This window comes from Pelodiscus sinensis, chromosome 11, assembly GCF_052426305.1.
Source record: "Pelodiscus sinensis isolate ZL-2025 chromosome 11, ASM5242630v1, whole genome shotgun sequence".
Lineage (NCBI taxonomy): Eukaryota > Metazoa > Chordata > Testudines > Trionychidae > Pelodiscus > Pelodiscus sinensis.
In genome coordinates, this window is record NC_143062.1 from 17,770,457 (window position 1) to 17,792,562 (window position 22,106).

The 22,106-nt window shown below is 47.8% G+C and overlaps 1 protein-coding gene across 5 annotated transcripts in view; it reads left to right on the forward strand.

Annotated features, from left to right (window-relative positions):
- DPF2 (double PHD fingers 2) overlaps positions 1 to 22,106 on the forward strand; it is a 48,543-nt gene that overhangs the window by 17,088 nt on the left and 9,349 nt on the right. For 4 of the 5 annotated variants that reach the window (XM_014580305.4, XM_075939134.2, XM_089781154.1 and 1 more), the window contains 4 exons: positions 9,111 to 9,203; positions 12,201 to 12,279; positions 13,719 to 13,760; positions 20,881 to 21,018. In XM_014580305.4, the coding sequence (XP_014435791.1) occupies positions 9,111 to 9,203; positions 12,201 to 12,279; positions 13,719 to 13,760; positions 20,881 to 21,018 (352 nt within the window). The remainder of the gene's footprint in view (positions 1 to 9,110; positions 9,204 to 12,200; positions 12,280 to 13,718; positions 13,761 to 20,880; positions 21,019 to 22,106) is intronic. The other variant, XM_089781156.1, reaches the window with a different exon arrangement.

The window sequence follows — 22,106 nt, forward strand, 5'->3', positions numbered from 1 at the left end:
CCTGAAAGGGTGGTGGTTTTTTACATTACAAATTGAGGTGCAGTGTATATTAGGAATATAATAGTTGATTAACTGATAAGCACAAGCATTTGCACTTATTTTTCCCCTCCTCCCCTTACCAGTACATTTTTTAGCAGGCTGGCCAGCAGCCTGGCTCACCCTGGGTCTGGGACCTACCCCTGCTGTGGCTCTGCATCTAAAGTGTATTAGGAGCTAGGTGGGCAAGCAGCCTGGCTCAGTTCTGGTTTGTGCTGGGTCTGGGAGCTAAACTGCCCTTTCTTCCCCACTGAAAGGGGCTGATGCTACCCTACACGGCTTCTGATACAGAGGTAGCAGTGTGAAAGTGGCAGGGGGCTCCTCAGGAATGGGTCTGGAGGCGCATAGCTGCTGGCCCATCCTTGGGACTGTTAAGTAACCAATAAGGATTCATGAAGTTAATTGACTATTCAATTAACTCAGGGTTCTCAAACTTTGTGATACTGTGACCCTCCCCTCAAGTTGCTCGCGAGCCCCCTCAAGTTGCTCGTGACCTCCCGGGAGGTTGGGACCCATAGTTTGAGAAATGCGGAATTAGCCTATATTTAACATCCATAGTGTATATACTTACAGAGCCCTCATCATAGTATTGGTTTGCCCCAGAGAGCTTATTACTTACATAAACAGCAGTTCTGCTCTTCCTTATTGGTTGCAAATAATACAGCTGATGGTATGACTGCTGCCTGCTTCATTATGTTACCATGCTTTATAGCCAGTAAAGGGCATGCTAAAAAGTAATTAGGGCTTTTAGTCATGAGTTGCCCAGGATGAAATAATTGGAAAGCACTTTCCATTCCACTCCTTTCTCCCTTTGATTCCTTGTGTTTTTACTTTATTTCTCACCTCTGGGCACAAGTTCAGTCTGCGACGGATTGACACAGTCCTGAGTAACATGGCTGTGCTGAACAGCAGTTAATCCTACCTTTGTGGTTGTATGAGGATGATCACTTGGTGGTTACGTTGTTTTATCCTAGGAGCCTTATTTTATGGGGAGCCACGTGTACTCAGTTTTGTATTTGTAGATTGGGGTGAGGAACCTAAGACCCGGGGACTGGATGCGGCCCCTGGGTTGCCTGGATCTGGACTCCGAGGCTAGGGTCTTGTGCAGTGTTAGAGAGTCCATGCTGGCACTCCAGCCCCCCACTGCCTCCTTGCAGCCCTTGGCCCCCAACTGATTTTTCTGTGGGTCAGCAGCCCCTGACCCAAAAAAGGTTCCCCACATCTGTTGTAAATACTTGTGTAGTCAGTCTTGTTCATTTCTTTTGAAGTGAGTTGGCTTGTAGCTGATGCATTTTATGTGAATTCTTCAGTGAATAATATTTGCCATGATTGAAGTTTATGGAAGCCCTTAACAAGTACAAACCCTGACTATATCCATGTAAGGTAGATAGTAATAATAATATCTACCTCTTGCATAGCACTGGGTTCACAACAACTCACTGCTGCATTCTTAGGTGCACGAGACAAAAGGATTTTATTTGACAGTCACCCCCTTTCAGGTGGGGCATTATTTGCATTAGTCTTACTCTGTATCTATAGGCAAGACACAGGTAGCAAGTCAGAACTCTAGTCCTGTGTCAAGCCTACCTTTCTTCAGGAGGCTCTGGCAGGCAGCTATATCTTGTCAGTTCTTGGTCCCAGCCAGACTTCTCTTACAGAGTGAGATCTCTCCTTCCCCTCCAACTCCCAAGAGAGGTGGGCTTTTCAATTCTAACCCTCTCTTTGAGCCTGATACCTATTGTGGATATAACAGAGGGGTTTGACTGTGCCTACAGCAGCTCATTAACCTTTTCCTGGCAATATGGGGTTTGTATGCCCCATTGCAAGCACTTGTCATCTGTAGATCAGAAAATGGGGTACACTCATCCTGCCTCACATGCAGCCATCTCTTCTGTGGAATGCAGGAGCTATTTAGCAGCTGTACAGAAGTTTAGGGCAGGAGCAAAGAACACGATATCCACATGAAATTGCAAGGAAATTGAGACACAGAATGGAATTACCCAAGTTGGGATTTAGGCAGGATATCACTCTTATTGGTACACAAAGTTCCATGGGAGCTGTAATATGCCATAAACAATGGGAATTTTATTATCCTTGTCATCTGAAAGATGTGCCTCCTTAGAGTGTTCTGGGATGTGTGGGGCCAGTTGCACTGACATGGAAGAATGCCCTCTGTTCAGTTGCTCACACCATTCCTTGCACATGACACTGCCTGATATCTTAGTGAGGCACTGGGGTCAGCACTGGCTTGGAGGAGGACCCTCTACTGAACTGTGGTTACTACTCACTGTAGCTCTTTGTTATCTATACATCTGAGGTGTCCCTCGCTGTTGTAGCAGATATGGTGCATCTGTGTGCTGGATCTTTACTATTTCAAGTATTATGCTTGCGGATGTGATCTGATCTGATCTGTGCATTCGTTCACCATGCAAGATGGCCAGCCTACAAGAACTTTGGGGTCGGTCCTTCTGTTTGCTTCTGCAAAAAAGAGGTATTGGGTTCAAACTTTCCATCGTAGCCTGGATTGATTGGTTGCTGTGGTGTGTGTGTGCTGGTGCCATGCTTTGAATTGTATTACACCAAAGTTCCTCTTTGTATCATCCCTCACTTCTTGAAGAGATGAGGGTATTAATCCCTGTGTCCTAACCCATGTTACCAATCACTATCTAACATATTAATAATGACAAAAATAATACCTAGCTCTTGTATAGGATGTTTTGTCAGTAGCGTTTTAGAGTACCATTATTCCCATTTTACACATAGGGAAACTGAGGCACAGAGTTGATGGTACCTGACTAAAATCACCCAGTAGGTTAGGGCCAGAGCTGAGAATAGAACCCAAGTCTCCTGAGTCCTAGTCCAGTGCTCTATCCACTAAGTAGCTCTGACAGGAGTCCAGGGCTGCTTGTGAGCTGCAGCAGCATGTGTAAGACTTCTCTGTTTAGCTTGTGCAGTTAGTACAACGCCATGTTTAATCCTTCTGTTGTATGGGGATGCTAGAGTCCCCTCTGTAAAATATTAAATATTATTTTCTTTGTTAAAGATTTCTCTGCTCTCCCCATACCAATTGCAAATTAACTTTGGCTTCTAGGAACTTTCTTCCCCACAAGGAGAGTGGAATTTGCTGTGAAATGTAAACTAGGCCCTCAAAGTCACAGGGGGCTCTGCTCTTCGTCATTTTCTGTTGAATTGCTGAATGTATATTAAATGCATTGGCTGACTTCCAGGAACGCCTCACATGCCACAGCTCTACAAGCCTAGTAAGGATTGGCGCTGATTGGAGAAAATTTCTTCAGCATGAATTTTGTTCTAATCCTTTACCCCATTGTCAAACTATTTTTGTGGAAGGAGGATTGGGGTGGGAATTTTCTAGTTGAAAGTTTTTCAGATTTACATGTGTAAAACTGTTCCCGCCTCTGCCTGGGTATTTTCTTTTGCATAATTGTCTTGGGCTTTGTGATCCAGAGGGAGGGGATGGTTTAGTAGATTGAATATCAGATTGGCAATAACTGCCTTTATTTAGTACCCAATGCATTGCTGTAAATGTTCCAGTTTCATGGGTCTCAGTTACCACCGAAAATTATATTTATTCTTCGAGTGCTTGCTCATGTCCATTCCATTTAGGTGTGTGTGTGCTGCATGCACAGATTGGAGCGTTGTCCCTTAGCAGTACCCATCGGGCCAGCAGGGAAGCCCCCTGGAGTGGCACCACTATAGCAGCGCATATATACCCCTGCTGGCCTTCCACCCCCCCAGTCCCTAAGTCTTGCGTGGACTGTGCTAAACCTATGCTCTGTGGTGATCTGCACAATTTGTGCTTAAAGTGCTTGGGTAAGGCCCATGTCCCAGCCAACTGCAAGATCTGTTGCAGTTTTAAGCCCCAGACTCAGCGTGAGAAAGATTTGCGCTTAAAAATACTCCTAAAGGAGTCAGCGCTTCGCCCGGCTGCGGACGTGGCTCTGGAGTCCCACAGTGCACTGCCCTCGGGGCAGGAGGCTTCCAGGATCCTCAGGGGCCTTGGCGTCATCAAGGTGCCGTTTGGCCCTGTACCGCTCACAATCACTGGTGCTGCGTAAGAAGCAGCAAGCGGAGAGGGGCAGATCACTGCCCTGACACGTGCCCATGGTACACCCCCAGTCTGGACACCCTGATGTACCTGCACCGGCCTCAAGGTCTGCCTCTCCTGGGCCCAAGCATGGCTGGTTGAGCGCGACTAGGGGATGTGGTGCAGAAGATGACACCTTGGTAGGTTTCAAGAGGAGTCGGTCCTTGTCGATAGGCCCTCTACATAGGACACTGGAGGCAGCATGAGAGCTAATAGAGTTGACCACGAGCTCGTCCTCACTGCCGCTAGGGCAACGAGATCATCCCTGAGCCTGTACCGCGTCGATGGCACTAAAAGCTTTGCCTCACTGTGCTTGGCACTGAACAAACTTACAGAAAAAAGAGAGCTCCTGCGCTGAAAAGTTTAAACAGAGGCCTCCAGACAGGATGAGGCTTGGTCAAGTGACGTAGTAGACCAGTGGAATAAGACCTCAGGTCTCCTAATTTCCATGTTTTGTCTGCTAGACTGCACTGCTGAGCAACTGTGTTCAACAGCCTTAGAGGAAGACTTGCTGGAAGCACATACTACAATCCCAAGAGGATTGTGTCTCTCCTTTATCCTTCTCTGGCAAATAAATTGAACCATATACAATTGATGGTTTGTAGGCCCTTAAATTCCAAAATATTTTCTGGTCACAAAATATCCCCAGGCTCTTTCTGTAAGAGTTGAGGTTTGCCCCACTGTCAGTGACCAAATTCCAGATCTGCCTTCTGGATTCTCAAAACACTTTCAGGCAGATGCATTCTTCCTCTTGTCCTAAACTGTTGGGGTTAATTAGTGTAAATCCGTGTCCGTGGTCACCAACCCATCGATTGCAATCGACTGGTCAATCGCGAGGCCTCGACCTGTCGATTGCGAGGCGTTCGGGCACTCCCACCCCCGAGAAGCCCCACTACCTACCTCTAGTGTAGTGCCGGCTTCCTGCGGGGTGGACGGAAGTCCTGTCTGAAACCTGCGTCACTTCCGGGGGTTCCGGAACTGCGCGGGCTGCTCCCCTCCCACAGCTCTGTTGCGTGCTGGGGGAGGGGGCATCGGCCCTGGAGGAGGAGTGCGGTGGCTTCCCTGCGCCGCCAGCTCTGGAGGGGTGAGTCAAGCACGGGTTTCTCTGTGCTGCGGGAGCGGGGGTCAGCCCCGGGGTTTGGCCGCGCTGCGGGAGGGGAGGGGCTTGGCTGGGCTGGGCCGCATTGCGGAAGGGGGTTTTGGCCCCGGGGCAGGTGCCTGCAGGGGTTGGCTGGGCTGCAGAAGGAGAGGAGAGGGTCAGGTCAGGCTGTGCCGTGCCGTGCCATGGGAGGGGGGGTTTGACCTCGGGGAAGGCGCCCACGGGGCTTGGCCATGCTGCAGGAGGGGGTTTGGCCCTGCCGCGGGAGCGGGGGTTGGCCCTGGTGCAGGCACACGTAGGATTTCCCTGCGCTGGGGGGGGGGGGGGGGGAGATTCGGGCCCGGAGGAGGCATGTGCTGGCTTCCCTTTCTTGCGGGGGGGGGGGGGGGGAATCCTGGGAGGAGGCAGATTCAGGGGACTCTCTGCTGCCACTGGCATCCCACCTGTTCCCAGCTACAGAACTCTGTCCCCATTCCCCTTACTCTGTCCTCACTCCCCTGTCCCCAGCTGCAGAACTCTGTCCCCATTCCTGTCCCCACTTCCCGAACTCTGTCCCCACTCCCCTGTCCCCAGCTACAGAGCTCTGTCCCCACTCCTTGAACTCTGTCCCCACTGGCACCCTGTCCCCTGCTGCAGAACCCTGTCCTCTGCCCTCCTAGCACCCTGTTCCCTCTCCCCTGCCCCCAGAACTCTCTCCCCAAATGTATAATTATAAATGCTTCATTTTAGATTTAAATAGTATGAATAAAAAATAGACCATTTATTTCATAACTGTAAACACATGATTTTAATTTTATATATTGCATAATTTAAAAATAAACTGTTTATCAGAGTGTGTAAGTAAGGACTGGGGATAGCAAGTGATGGACAGGAGGAGAATAGAGAAAGCGGGGCTTCCAGGAAGGGGCAGGACAGTAGATCTTTGCCTGTTCTGAGATTTAAAAATTGTAAATTAAGTTGGAGACCACTGGTGTAAATTAATAACTCTAGATGAAATTGGTGGACTGTTGTGAAACAGGCCTCTGTGTTCTTTGAGGCCTGGCCTATGGTATCTCCACTCAGGTCTTGATCTGTTAGCTTTCTTGTGGTGGGAACCTGCATTCCTCTCCCTTCTTTCTGGAGATTCTGGCCACAATTTCCTCTTGAAGCTCATTGTGATCACTGTAGCAAGTTGGAACTTAGTTCAGCTTAGTCCTGCTCTTTCCTGTGTACAGTGAGAGATTTTATCGGTGAACAGCCATCTTCCATAAAGGGAGGTATTTATTCAGGACACAGAACTCTACAGAGAAAACATATCTTGAAAACCATAAATACCTATGCTGTTTTACCACGTTACCCATCTTCCACATGGAGATCTTGGTAGATTTCAAGGTCTTCCAAACCTTTCATCATCAGAGTTTGTTCCTCTTGGATCCAAGAACTGATGTGAAACTATAACCAGTGAGAGTCCCACTCCCTTCTCACCTTGGCTAGCTGTCCATTTTGTACACATTTCCAATTTTTTTTGTCTGCTGGTTCTCAGGAACCTGTCAAAACAATTCTCTGCAGTTTCCCCCATGCTATGGAGAGCTTTACAGATGATGTTGGTTTCTGATAGTTTGTTCATGCTTAGTGACTTTCTCTCAGACACTGTATTGCTTGGCTTGTTTCAAGAGAGAAGTTTAACCCCTTCAAGCCCTGTAGATGATTAAATAAAATGAGAGATGAAATTGAGTGATGCATTCTTTGATGAGAATAAATCAGAAGTTTCCCAATTCTCTACAATCAGAATCTGTGTTCCATTGCACAAACAACTGCAATTTAGTGCTGTGTGAACCAGTCATCTTCCGTGTACCATATAGGGATGAAAGATGCTAGAGAAATATATTATCCTGGGAACTTCAGTGTAAACAATGTTTTTCTTTCTAAGCTTTTATACAGCGCTCTTTACTATGGTGTCTGTTATATATCCTTTCTATGAGACTGATTTTTTTTTTCTTGTATCACTGCAGCATCCGGAGGCCTCATCAGGGCCCCATTCTCCAGGTGTTGTGCACATATTGTGTTAGGTAATGGGACTGTCTCTACCTGAAAAGTTCTATATAGACAAGACAGGCAAAGGGTTGGGATGGAAGTGAGAAAGTATTAGGCGCATTATATTGGTAGGTAACTGAGTCACCAGGAAATTAATGAACACCCCAATTTAACAAATGCCTAAATTTAGGTCTGTGAGTAGTCTTATTTAATTTGTCATGTAAATAGTGCATATGAGGCCATTGTGTTGGGCACTGTGGAAATACAGAACAAAGAAATGTCTCCTGCTCCAAATAACTTAACTAAGACCAAACACAATAGGTGGACATTGCAAACAGACAAGGGGAGCGCAAGCAAACAGTAAGACTTGATAGGCGGTGGTCACAGCAATCCATAATTAGCTACCATTACTTACATTCGGTTTGTTAGCATTAAGCACTTTGTGCATAGCAAAATCCGCTACACATTGTATCATTCCTATTTCCTCCACCTAAGCATTTGTTAAAGTAGAAGGCATCACTTCTTTGTCCAGTGTTCCCTGCGCGCTTGGGCGGCTGCTCAGGAGAAATTCAGATGCTTCACAGGTGATTAACAAAGTGCCCGCAGCTAGGTTTTTTTGTTTCTACTGGTGGTGCAATTCACGCATACCTTGGTGCACATACAAATTTATTCTGTACATGGATAGAAGGTATTAAAGGGAGCATTATCTGTCTCTCTTCCTCTCCTGGTGAGAATGGAGAATCTGCTCCATGGTAATTATTTTTTTCTTTGCGCCTCTCCTAGCAGGGTCTTTTGTAGGACCTTTCCCAGCTGCTCCCAGTTTGGGGTGAGCAGTGTTCCCTGGCACTGCATTTCTCTCATCCCTATGTCTGTTCTGAAATAAGCTCCTTAGCTATGACATTTCATATTCCCCTGGAGTAAATTCTTGAACCTTTTTAAAAATGGTTGAACCTCTCTAAATCAAGACTCTGGTCCAGCAACATCTGTAATCGGGCAGGATGTTGCTGTACCAGATAGTCCCGGTGCAGGACTGGAGGCAGGAGCCCTGTGGGAGCCGAGCTGGGCTGGCTGCAGAGGGGCTGGTGGCTGGAAGCCCTGCCCTGGGAATCTGGCTGGGCCAGTGGGCCAGGAGTGGAGTTGGGCTGGAGGGCTAGAAATGACCTGCCCTGGTCCAAGAGAATCCCTCATTTGGGACTGGTCAGGCCCAACTTGTAACTACTCAGTATTAATGTTAGCCATATATTAAAGTTTCATGCTGTATCAGGTACTAAGGATATGTCTACACTATGCAGCTTTTAGCACCACGACTGTCGACACAGCTCTGTCACTAAAGTTAGAGCCTGTAAACACTGTTGGCACTTTTTGTCAACCAAATAATTCCACCCCAATGAGGGGATTTTGCTTTGCTGGCTGCAGAGTGATCCTGCTGAGAAAACAGCATTTACACTTTCACTCATGGCAAAACTTTATCGTTCGTGGGAGGTGTGTGCGTTTAAGCAACTGTGAATGACAAAAGTTTTGTCAATCAACTGCAAGTGTAGGCATAACCTGAATGACTCACCCAAGATCTGTAGAGGAGCCAAGAGCTGAGGGCCAGTTCTCCTGAATACAGCCTGATTCCATAACCACAAGACCAGTCTTTTCTTTAGTGTGATTGGGAGTAAAATGTACCTGAAAATTCCTCCCCGCTCCCCACTCCTGCTCTGAAAGCCACTTCTTTTTCTGAGCGTGTATGTAGCTTTGAGTAGACATTCCCCAGCCAAGTTCTGACATCACTGTCTATTTTCCATTTCTTTTTTTCCCCAAACCATGCGAAGATTTTTTTCCCCCCTACAATAAACATTTTCATCTCTGTAGCGGATCCTTGAACCTGATGATTTCCTGGATGATCTGGATGATGAAGACTATGAAGAGGATACACCAAAGCGACGAGGCAAAGGAAAAGCCAAGGTAATGCCAGTGAGAGGAATTAGGGTGCTGTGGGTTTTCTTGGTTCTGTCTCACTGGGCCTCGCCAAGTAATTCCACTGAGTCTGCCCTATGTATTTTTCCTGAAGACTGAGACCACTACTCATTGTAAAGGTCTGTCACCATTAATGCTTGGGACCATGTGGTAAACACTATTCAGTACCACATTATATCCATATCCAGCATGATTACAGAACATGTTGCCGCCATGGTAAGAACTAGAGCTGGGATTTCCGAAGAAGCCCATGGGAACTCCACTGACAACCCCCTCCCTCGCACTGTCACACTACCACTGGGGCTGGACTGTGTATGGCATTGGTGAGATCAATATTGAAATACTAGAACTGGACAGTGTCTGAATGTCAAAAAGAATGTTGAAAAATCATAAAGGGTATAGAACAGACACACACAAATTACTTAAGAGCTGGAGAAAATGCATGGAGAGATTTAGGGTGTATCTATGTTGCAGTCAAACACCTGTGGGTGGTTCATGTCAGCTGATTCAGACTTGTGGGATTATAAAATTGCGGTGTAGCTATTTAGATTTGGTCTGAAGCCTTGGCTCTGGGATGTACTCTAAAGCAACGGTTCCCAACCACCAGTCTGCAGACTGCTAGCTGCTGATGGCAGTCAAGCTGGCTGTTCATGGGAGTTCAGCTCAGGCAGCCATGGTGGCTGAGGTGCGACAAGAGGAGGTGGAGCAGAATATTCCTCCCTCCCTCTTTCCCTCTCCCCCTCCACGCTTGGGGAAAAACGGGGTGCGAAGGAGGAGGGAATGTGCACGTCACCAACAGCTGATCCCACTGCCCGCATGGCTGCTTTTGCCACCTGGAGCGGTGTCAGGAGGAGGTGGTGCAGGAGACGCCTCTCTCCTTCCCGCCGCTTCGGTAATGGCAGCCCAGACAGGGCTCCATGCTTCCCTCCTATGGGGATGCAACATGCACTTTGGGAGGGAGCGGGAGCAAAGGAGGGAGCATGCGCCGCCAATGCTCCCTAGGGGAGCCGCCTTGCTCTGGGGATTGTGGGGGTGGGGTGGAGGCTAAGGGTGTTGGGTGAGGGCTGGTGGGGTCATGGGGCAAAAGGGTGTTGGCATGGCCTGTAGAGGTCAGAGGTCAAAGGGCATGGGGCATAGGAATGGGGGTCAAAGAGTGTTAGGCACTGGGGAACAAGGGGCTGGATTGGGGATAGGCGGTCAGGTAACATTTTATTTGCATATTCATTGTTTGCCAAAAACGTTGTGAATGGGTTTGCTGGTCCTCAGCATAAAAAAGGTTGGGAACCACTGCTCTAAAGAGGTACGCACATGCAGTGTAGATGTACCTTGAAAGGTCTGTGAAGCTTATAAAAAAAAATTAAGAAGTGAATTGATTAAGGTGCATGAGCCCTCTAAAAGGAGAAATCCTAGCTTACTAAAGGGATCTTTTAACATACTGGAGAAAGGCAAAACAAGAATCAATGGCAGAAATTAAAACCAGACAAATTCACATTAGAAATAAGGCACCCATTTTTCAAAGTGAAAGGATTTAGCCATTGAACAATCTCTCTCAGAAGTGGGGGATACTTGGGGTCTGCAAATTCAGACTGGATGCCTTTCTGGAAGATGCTTTAGTCAAACCGCTGTTGAGCCCAATGGCTTGCGTAATTGACCAGATTTCTCCAGCCTCTGTTAGACAGGTCAGACTAGATCAGAGGTTGGCAACCTATGGCATAAGTGGCACGTGAGCTGTTTGAGTGGCATGTGCATGATTTGAGGCGGGAGTTCACCCCCCATCTTTCCTCCCACGCAGCAGGGAGTCTGAGCCACCACTGGAGTCTCTCAGTTGGTGCGAGGATGCAGCACCAGCTCTAGGGGCCAGGAGAGGAGGCTGCAGATTTAGGGTTGTGAGGGCGGTGGGCTGGAGGAGGTGGGGATGGGACTCCCAGGCGAAGGTGGCAGAGGGGCTGGAAAGCAGCACCACCTCTGCCCTCTGAAGCAGGAAAACAGCACTTGAAAGCAAGCCCTCCTTTTCCCCGTGGCTGCTACCGCACCCCCGCCCGGCTCCAGCCTGCTCCTGGCTCAGGGGTACCTCTGAGCATTCAGCTTCTGTGCATGGAGCCTAACCTGCTTGGGAGTCTCTGATCTTCCCTAGCTGCTGAGATTGGGTCCTCAACCCAGGTTGCCCAGGTGCACTGAATCACCTCAGCCCCTAGCCCAAGAGACAGTGGGGTGTGGGGGACAACAAGTGAGGAATACCTACAACACACGAACCCTGCTTAGTGGTTTGCAGTTCAGCTTTGATGGTCTCCCCTCTCCCCCTCCTCCCCAGCCAATCTGGCAGACCTTTCTGGCTTCCAAAGTTTCCTTGAGCCTGTGCTGGCTGGTGGCTGGGATGGGGTGGCTGCTGAACCACAGAGTGAAATCCAACCCTCATAAGTAGTCATGTAAATTTGGTGGCTTGTGTGTCTCAGACACAACTTGACTCATTTCACTTAAGAGTCCATATCACAGAGAATATACAACACAGCCACTTTTTTGACAGTCTCAGGAGAGAGAACAAAAATTAAATGTCCATAAAGACTGAAGTAATGTAAGATCTGCATCTTAATGCATTTTATTAATGAAGCTGCTAAAATGTAAGTAGGACTATTGTTGAGTTTAAAAAGTATCAGTGTCACGCAGATCCATAAATAGAAGTGAATAAATTAAATCTTAGCACACCACTTCTGAAAGGTTTGCCGACCCCTGGACTAGAGGATCTAATGGTCCATTCTGGCCTTAAAATCTATGAATTATTTCAGGCAAAGGCCACTAAGGGGCACTATTTGATTGACTATACTCAAGCAGGTTGGTTAATTTGTTAGTTTAGCTACACAGAGGCAGGAGCCTCTCTGACTAATACCTTACAAACTCAGCTAATTTGGTGGCATAAAAATTAGCAAATTTCAGAAGCAAATGTGTTGGCTACAGCACTTCACTGATGTGATGTTTTTTGGTTCCCAGGGTAAAGGTGTAAGTGGTGCTCGGAAGAAGCTGGATGCAGCCATATTAGAAGATAGAGATAAACCTTATGCCTGTGACAGTGAGTATGAAGGGCGTTTGTCTCCCTGTAGTCTGCACTCTGGAACAAAGCTGTCTTAAATGTATTTGCTTGTGAAGTGAGGGATGAAGGGAGTAATGTTCTGCAATCCATTGGGTGGCAGGATGGGATTTTTGCAGGGTGTAATAGTGTTCAAAATGGAGGTGCATCTGAGAATATTCAGAGGACTTGTAAGCTTCCCCCATTGTTTGTTTTTCTTGGGAGCTGTGGCCCTAATCCAGAGATGTAGTTTCTGCTGGGTGTGGAGAGTCCAATTTGTTTTTCTTGAAAGGATACCTGTGATATGTGGCATTGCAGGCAGGTTCTCCCACTCTAGCAGAATCTTCACTAAGCAAGAAGGCCATTGCAGATGCTTGGACGGCTTGACACAGCCAGTCACTCTGCTTGCGTTCTTGCAACACTTCAGCCTGCACCACAGGTGTGAATGGCATTTCTGGCTGCAGTGCCAACATAATACTTTTCTGTTTGGCTGCAAGGAGCTGTCAGAGCTCCATATTAATATCCAGCCACGGTCTCTGAATCTGATTGAAAATTGTTTCTTGAGATATGGGTGTGGGTAGTGGGGAGAATGAACACTGAGATCTCATTCCCACTAACCCAGGGTTCCTGTCTTTGATTTCTAGGTTGTCTGTTTTATGGGCCTGGAATAGCCCAACCCACCCTTCCCTATGCTATTCAATACATGACTCAACTATCTGTTTGCTGCAGGGTTTGTGGAATCCAATTACTTTGTCCTCTCCCTCTTCTCAGACCTCATAGTGCAGCTGGAGGGCAGGGTTCAGTTCTGTCCTACTGGAGATATAGTTGCTGCTTTGCTGATTGTTGTCCTAAAGACCCTTTGGTCCATGCTGTGGCCACAAAACGTGGGTTTCATTCCACACTTGTGGTGTGGGAGAGCTAATTTAGCTCTCATGGGATTAAATTTCAGTAATTTTATTGGCAACAGAAAGACATTCTGGCCCTGCTGGGAATGAATACGTCAAGCGCGTGTCTAGGGCAAGCAAATGGGATTTCTATGACATCCTGTTGTGCGTTACTGTCTGTTTCTGATTTGGTAGCAGCCACTACGTCCCTCAAGACTTTGTCCCATGCTGCCCCTTGCAGAATTCTGTGCTGTTGTTTCTTTCCCTGCTGTCAGTGGGAATCCCACTGGAAAAACTCAAGTAGTGCAATGGAGCAGCTATTCCTATGGTTCTGAACTTTAAATTGGCAAAAGAATGTACAAAAGCCTGACTTTTTACGGTTACTTTTCTCTCTCCTTCCTACTGTCCTGGTAGAATTGCTACTAGTTTTTTTTAAAAAAACGAAGCAATATTTTTTCTATTTTCTCCTTTTAAAATCACTCTGCTCTCTGTTGCTTGCCATGTGTGTGACCTATGGTGTGTTCACCTTTTTCTCATTATTCTCTTTCTGTATTTCAGATAGTTACAAACAAAAGCATACCTTGAAACCTCCCGACCGAGGTAGTCCATTCTCTCTGTCTGCTTTTTTTATTTCCTCCTGACTTTGTTCTCCTGGAATGTTAGTTTTAAAAATTCTTTGGAGTGGGGTCTCAATCCAGAGCATTAGGAAAAATCAGAGCAAAACCACCAGTTTGCAGTGGTTGGCTCTCCTACTGCATGAGAGGCCAGGGAGACTGAGTTTTAACTTTCCCATTGGCCATGGTTTTCAAATGTGACTGGTAATCTTGGGTAACCCAACCCTAGAGCCTTTATTACAGAGACCTAATTTGCAGAACATGACACTAAGGAGGACCTCTCCTGGTTCATTGAGTCCTTACTATTTCATGTCATGTCAGCATGATCATAAACTTATTAATCTCCCTCATCATACTGTTTTTCAGAGGGCGAGCCCATGCGCTTGCTGAAAATCAGGCCCCGCGGAGATGTCTCAAACAGGGCACCCAAAATTGCTAATTGCTTCTGAAAATCTTACCTCTTGCCCACAGTGCAGGGAGAAGTGCCCTGACTGGTGCTGTGGATACAGAGGCCTCACTGTCTTGGGATGTCAATCTGTCCGTTTTTGCCAACACTAAATTCATGTGATGAATTCAAACCCACTCTGGAATGGCTGAGGCCTCCTCTGAAGCATAACTGACTTTATTCTCGGGGTTTTGGTTACCATGGGAGATGTCTTTTTGGAAATAGAGATGTTGGGTCCATTAAAACTGCAAGATGCTTGAATGAATGATAGACATCATGGGGAGTGGGTGTTGTCGACCATTGTCCTCAGAATTCTGAAGCGGTGCGGTATGGCTTAAACCCATTCCTTGTTGGCTGCTGTAGCATTAGCTCCTGGCTTGGCAAGGACACCAGTGACATTCTAGGTGGTAAATGATGGTGTAATAAGAGTCAAATTTGTTTTTCCTTATGCTGTTCTTCTGTTTCTTGGCTCAGACTTGTGATGGCTTTTTTGACTCACTGGGCTCCTATGCCTCCTAGTTAATCTGCTACTCCATCTCGCTTCAGCTGCACCTGCACGACTCTAACTGCTTCCCTTTTCTTCCACAGCTGGGATTAGATATTAATGCAACAGCAGGTTCAAAAGGCTGCTGGGCAAGCCAGTGCATTGGCTAGGTCTCTGGAATTTGCAGGCTCTGTTAAATATTTGATTGGCAAAGTTATGTATCTGCAGTTTTCTGCAACAACGCATACTTCTGTGGCCTCATTAAACTCCTCACATGGGGCCTGATCATCCATCATTTGTTACATGGCATCTGTAGTAAAGAGAAATCCAGCATGTTGGCTTTTCTCCCCTTCCCCAGCCACCTCATCGCTAGTCCTCTGCTGCCTCTGTTCTCTATAGTGCAACATAGTGGTCTTATTACAGCTAGGGCCTGAGAGTCAGGGTTCTAGTCTGACCTGCAGGAGGGGTGAGTGGTGGTCTAGTGGGTTGGAATTGGGGGAGGGCAGGTTGGGCTTCTTAGCTCCAGGAGAGGAGTGGGGTATAGTGGTTAAAATAAGAGGGTGGGTGGAAGTAAGGACTCCTGAGTTTTGCTTTGGGCTCTACCTTGGAGACGCTGTATGATCTTGGCTTTTCTATAAAGTGGTGGATGTCCAGTGCATTGGGGTCTTTGGATGAAATATGCTGCATAAGAACAAACATTTTTATTTCTCATTAAAATTACCATTATTTAATACCTATAATATATCACCTGGATTAGAGAGAAGCCATCGTTATCCCAATGACTGCTCAGAGTCCAACTCCATTCCATCCAAGCCAGTACATACAAGATCTCTGCTGCAGCAAAAGTATCCAGAGAACAGTGCTGCTGGAGGAGCTAGCCAGGCCTGGCTTGTACTACGTTTACACGGCACTAAGGATGTGTCTAGACTACATGGCTCTGTCGATGGAGCCATGTAAACTAGTTTACCCAACATAATCAATGAAGCGGGGATTTAAATAATCCCTGCTCCATTAAAATAAAAATGGCCACCGCGCTGTGCCGACAATCAGCTGACCTGGCACAGCGTGGCAGTCTAGACGCGGATCGGTCAATAAGGGAAGCTTTTGTCGATCGCTCCTGTAAACCTCGTTTCATGAGGCATACAGGAGCGATCGACAAAAGCTTCCCTTGTCGACCCATCCGTGTCTAGACTGCCACGCTGTGTCAGGTCAGCTGATTGTCGGCACAGCGCGGTGGCCATTTTTATTTTAATGAAGCGGGGATTATTTAAATCCCCGCTTCATTGCCTATGTCCAGTAAACTAGTTTACATGGCTCTGTCGACAGAGCCATATAGTCTAGACATACCCTAAGAGAACAGTAATTCCCTTTGCCAAATAGGCTTTCCAATTGCTATATAAATTGACTGACTTAATGGTTTTAGATTTTTTTTCGTCTTTCCCCTTTTTTTGCTAGATCTGAGTCTTTGGTTAAATGACTAACAGGCTTGGGATTTCTCTTGTCCCCATCTTTGCTTTATTGAAAATCTTGGCAAGCCCAAATTAATCTGTCCCTCTCTGAGACTCAGTTTAAGCTTCATCACTTTCCCTCTGTTCTCCCTGCCTCTCTCCTCCTTGTTATCCAGCCGTGACTCTATTCCCACTCACTAGCAATCTTGGGTAATAAGGATTTTGAGTAAAGTTATCAAACCACCTAAATGATTTAGGAGCCTAAACCAACAAGCTGTGCTAATAAAATCCTTAGTGTAAATGCATTATACCAGCAAAAAACAAAAACAAAAAACCAAAACAAAAAAAGCCCACCACCCTAGCTTATTTCATGACTCTGTGCTGGGGATGTGGATGAGTAGCGTAGGCTTATTAGTTAATTTTCTCAGCTGCTTGCATTTCTCCCCTCCCTGTTGCTTTTGTATCAGAGACAGCGCAGGGGGGAGGGGCAGGGGAGTCTGCCACAAAACGTCCCCTGTCCGTGGGGGTTCCAAGCTCCCTGTGGATGGGGGCTGCTGCTGTAGCTTGATGTAATGCACCCCAGCTGGCTCCGATTAGGGGTAGTATACCGAACCCCTTACCACCAGTTCGAATCCAGTCAGGGTCATTGTAACCAAAAACAGTCCTCCTCCGACTGTGGTTTGGAGGCCAGCATCTGAAATTAATTGGGTGGGTTTTCAGTCCACATGCCACACTGACAAATCACTCCGTGTGTGGACCGCACGATGCCAGCACAGTAAAACCAACATGCACATGCAGACTCCCCCTGAAGAAAGCAAGCTGTGTTGGAAAAATCGATTACAGTAGGGACTTCTGGCAGCACAACTCTGTCAATGTTCACTCCTCTTTGTATTGTTGACTGACACAGCTATTGTGAAGGTCCAAGTCCCTAGTGTAGATATGGTCTAGGGTGGGTTCGCTGGTATAGCTTTATTAGAGCTGCTCTGACAAAGCCTTTATATTGGGGACAGTGCCTAAGTCAGTGGTCTCCAACCTTTTTAACCACAAGATCACTTTTTCAATTAAAGTGCAATGTAAGATCTACCTCAAACCCAAATACCCTTGCCCAGCTTCCTTCCCCCGCTTCTCTGCGGCTCCACCCCTGCTCCACCCCTTCTCCGAGGCATCACCCTGCTCACTCCATCCCCTTTCCTCCCCAAACCTCATTCACTTTCACCAGGCTGGGGTAGGGAGTTGGGGTGCAGGCTCTGGTTTTGGCCCTGAAAGCAGGGAGGTGAGGTGGATTCTGGAGTGCTCTAAGAGATAGGGCATTTGCCTGGGGAGCGCAGGGTTGGGAGCTCGAGTCCCCCCTCCCGCCCACCGTGGGAGAGGCTGGACAGCCAACACAGGCTGCCCCAGGTATGGAGCTGGCTCCCGCGTTAGGAAAACAGGATAAGGGACCTGCCGAAGGTAGGAGGTGGTGTGGGTTCTGGAGTGGCCTAGGGGATATGGCATCAATGTCTGGAGCACTTGAGTGGACTCGAGTCTCCCCTCCCATCTCCTCTTCCCCCTCCCCGATCCCCACTCAGGCAGCAGCCTTGCAACCAACACTAGTTGTCCCAGGGGATGGTGCTGACTTCCTGCCTTCCTAATTTGGATAAGGGATGCCCTGAAGGCAGGGAGGTCAGGTGGGTTCTGGAGTGGCTTAGGAGATAAGGCATTGGCTTGGGGAGCACAGGGTGGTGGGTTCGAGTCTTGCCTCCCCTCCACATGACCAGACAGCCAACAAAGAATAAGGGGAGCTGGACTTGCCCAGGGGATACAGCATTCACCTGGGGAGTACAGGGGGTTGGGCTTGATCCCATCCCTCCTGGGACCAGCTGGACAGCTGCCCCAGGGATGGAGCAATGGAGCCAAAGGCAGGCTTACTCCTGCTCTGGCCCTGCACCACTCCTGAAAGCAGCTGGCATGTACAGCAGTGGATCCATGTGCTGCCCCTTATCTACAGGCACTGACCCCACTGCCTCCGCTGGCCATGGTTTTCCATTATTGATCAATGGGAGCTGCAGGAGTTGTGTCCACAGGCAAGAACAGTATGCGGAGACCCCCTGATTTGACTTTCTCAGGGCCTGCAGGGACATGCCAGCCACTTCCAGGAGCACAGTTACCACAGAGTTAATCACTCCAGCCATGCCAGGTTAGGCATTTTAGAACTCGCTACTCAAAGAATTAAATTTAAGCATAAGAAAGATATGAAAATGATGAAATGCACAGACCAGTCAAAAACTAAAAATAACCCACTTTGCAAGTAGTAACGGCCCCCCCATGTACGTGTTGGTTCAGGAGATGAGGGAAGGTCAGTGTGTTTGTGAGAATGACAGACACACGCAGTGTGTGAGTGATAGATTTGCATTGCTAAGCTCCTTTCCTTCCCCTTCTCTCTCTGGAGACAGGGTACAGGAGTAGGGGGGAGGAGGGACACCTCCTTCCCACACCCTGCACAGCAAGCAGGATGTTCCCAAAAGGCAGCTCCAAGGCAGAGGGCAGGAGCAGCATGACAGTGGCTGAAGTGCCAGCACTTGATAGCTTCCTGGCCAAACCTGTCAGAGGCTCCAAGATCTACTGGTAGATCCCAGTTTTCTGATTGGTGACCACTGGCCTAAGTCCTGATTCAAAAGTGTCTTAGTTTCCTAGTGCAGAAATGGCCTGTTTCAAAATGACTAAATTTCACTTAACTCCCGATTTAACAAATTTGAACTAGCTTGCCCTTGCTACAGGGAAGCCTTGAAATTATTCCAAGGCAGGCTCCATTATTGTGGACATGCTACCTTGGATGTAGAGCCCCAGGTAGCACTCTAGGGAGGTGTGGGAGCTCTGCTGAAGGCCAGTAAGTTCAAATTAGCGGCACAAGAGCATCCACACTATCTTTATTTTGAAATTACTAGTTTGGAATTAGCATTGCTCCTCATGAAAAGCAGGAGTACAGAATTTGAACTCTGTGGCCCATTATTTCGAAATAATGGACTTGGTAGTGTGGATGCACTGCTTATAAATTCAGCCTCCGGGCGCTTATTTCGAAATAAGCTCCTAGTGTAGACCAGGGCATAGGGAAGTAAGTCTCACTGAAGCTCATTAGGATTTAAGCTCTTCTGAAAATTTCACTTACTGCCCTTCTACCTCAGCTGCTTGGTTGCGTTGATAAGTGGGAATTGGGTGTTTTGTCTCATTGAGTGGAGTAGGATAAAGCAAGCAGGCAAAGTCAGGGATCGTTGCATGCAAGAGTAGATCTTCCGCTGTGGCCCATCTTCAAAGCAAATGAAAGCAGGCTATGGGGAATGCTTTGCTTTGCACAAGCTTGGCATGATCCTGGAAAAACCACGTACCAGCTGCTGATGGCTGGAGTGTGATGTGCTCCTTATGCATGTGCATCCTCTCTTCCCTTCCAGTGCTTGGAACTGCATAGAGGGAAGCATAAGAGCTATTTTGGCTGCTCTGGGTTTCCCTAGCTCTGGGCTTGCAGCAGGTTCTCACTCTAATGGCACAAAGGGAATAGATTGCAACAGAGAACCTGTCGTCTGTCCTTGTCCCCACTCCCCAGCTGTATTTTAAGCAGGATGTAATTGCTGTCATGGACACCAGAATGGGGGGCAGAATATGAACATCTCACTGCCGGCTCACCAGTGCGATTATAGCCTAGGTTATTGGTGACCAAAAGCAGCTGCCATCTGACTGCTCAGTGATTGCGAGTGCATGAAATGAGTCAGGTTGTTCTCAGAGCAGTTCCCAGTGGTGCCCGTCTCTCAGAAGCCTTCATTAACATTGAGAGGCCAGTAGATGTGCCCTGAAGACTGAAGTGTCAATCTGCTATCCCACAGTCATGGGGAAGTCCCTCCACAGTAGGACTTGTCCTGTCCGTCTTGTGGCCAGAGAGTGTGGGAGAAACTTGGGTGGCTGATGCCTGTGTTGTGCCTGTTCTGTGAGCTTTGGTCTTTGAGGCTGCTATTCTGGCACCAGACAACATCAGGGATAAATGTAAGAAAGGAACACAGACCAGGGAGGTGGCTCCTGAGTCCAGGGGCCTTGTGCTCTCTACTTCAAATCCTGCAAGGGAAGTTTGTTTATTGCATGGAGAACAGGCTTTTTCTCTGGTTCCAGTGGCTGTAAAGCAGCTGCCTTCTAGGGATAGCAAAGCAGGCAGAAGCAACAGAAGTGTGTACGGGAGTTTGGGGAGAGTGTGGTGTTTGTTTTCCAGGGGTTTGTGTAAGGTTCTTTCAGCGTGGTTTCAGTGTCTCTTGATCTTAGAGAGCATGTGTTCCAGGAGATACCACCCATGGGGGTGTGGGGAGTGCCTCAGGCCTGAATTTCAGGGTTTAAACCCAAGAGAAGATGGGAATTTCCTTTTATGATTCATGGCTTGGATTGTTCTGGGCAAAGCTTTCCCATTCCCTTGGAAGATCTGCTAAGCACGCAGGAGATGGGTGGGGAGAGGAGTGGAAGGATTTATGGCTTAAAGTCTACAAGGGGAGAAATGTCTGGGCTTCTCAGGATCTGGCCAAGCCATGAGCTTGCTGGCTCATGAGGCACCTTCCTGAAGCCATGTTGACCGATATACACTGTTAATAGCTGTGTCTGCGGGAGGAGGGTGGTTTGGGAAGGGCTGTTTCAGGGAGCGGGGGATTTGCAGGTAAGCAGTGATGTGTTACTTGCGTGCCTGCCAGAAGCTCAGACCCATCCCCTTTTTCTTTTGCAGTCTGTGGAAAGCGTTACAAGAACCGCCCTGGTCTTAGTTACCACTACGCTCACTCCCATCTGGCTGAGGAGGAGGGGGAGGATAAGGAAGATTCACAGCCCCCAACGCCTGTCTCTCAGAGATCCGAGGAGCAGAAGTGTAAGACCTTTTGCCTACTGACCTGACCCCGTGCCCTGCGTGTCCTGGCTCTTCTGTAGTCTTAGATATGTAGATGTAGGGCCAGAGAGGAATGGTGTAGGAACCAAGACAATGAAGGGGACGCTTGGGGCCAATCCCCACTTCTAGGAGGAAGATGGGAGGTCTAGAGGCCTTGAACAAGAAGGGCTCAATCAGGATTCTTGGCTCTAGGGTCATAGTAGGTTAGAGAAGGGAGCTGAGACACCTGGGATCAATGTAGATAGGGGGAATTAGCATAGTGGTTAGATTAGCCAGACCACAACTCTGGGATTCTTTTTCCATCACTGCCGCAGCCAGATGTGTTAGAAGAATCCCTTCCCCACTCTGTCTGTTTACCTTCGTGTAAGGCAGGTGAAAGAACAGTTACCTTCCTCACATGCACAATTGTGAAGCTTTGTGTTTCTCAAGTACTTTGAGAGTCTCAAATAAAAGGTTCTGCAGAAGTGAGTATAGTCCTGTGTGGATACAAAATGTATGTCCACTAGTATAGAGCAGATAGCCACGGAGTTGCGGGGCTCCAGCAACAATGAACAAGACCTGTGGCAAAAGCTAGTGTGTGCAAGTGGCTTGCATGCACATGGACAGGTTATGTACCCTACTCTTCTTCCAGGAGTGCAGGAGCCACTTTTTCACACCATCAGGAACAGCTGTTGATGAACCTGGTCACATCCGAGGGAGCAGGGCTGGGGGCAATGCAGACACTGCGAGGCTGGACACTGGCTCCTGTGAGTGGCAGCCCAACATGCTGTTGTTTTTGCCACTGCCATTTCTGGCCTGGTTGCTGGCTGTGGCCCTGCTGGTCTTGCTCATTGTTGCTAGAGTCCCTCAACTTTGCAGGTATCCACTTTATATTTGCAGCAGTCCACATCCGTGGAGATAAATTTTGTATCCATGCGACTCTAGAAGTCGGTACCTCTGCTACAGCCTGAACTTCTCTGCTGCATCTGTAAGCTTACATGGGCCAAAATCCTTGTGGGAATCTCATTGTATGTTCTCCAGGGGGCTATTGCTCACTCTAAATAACTTTTTGTCTGTTTGGTGGGTTGGTC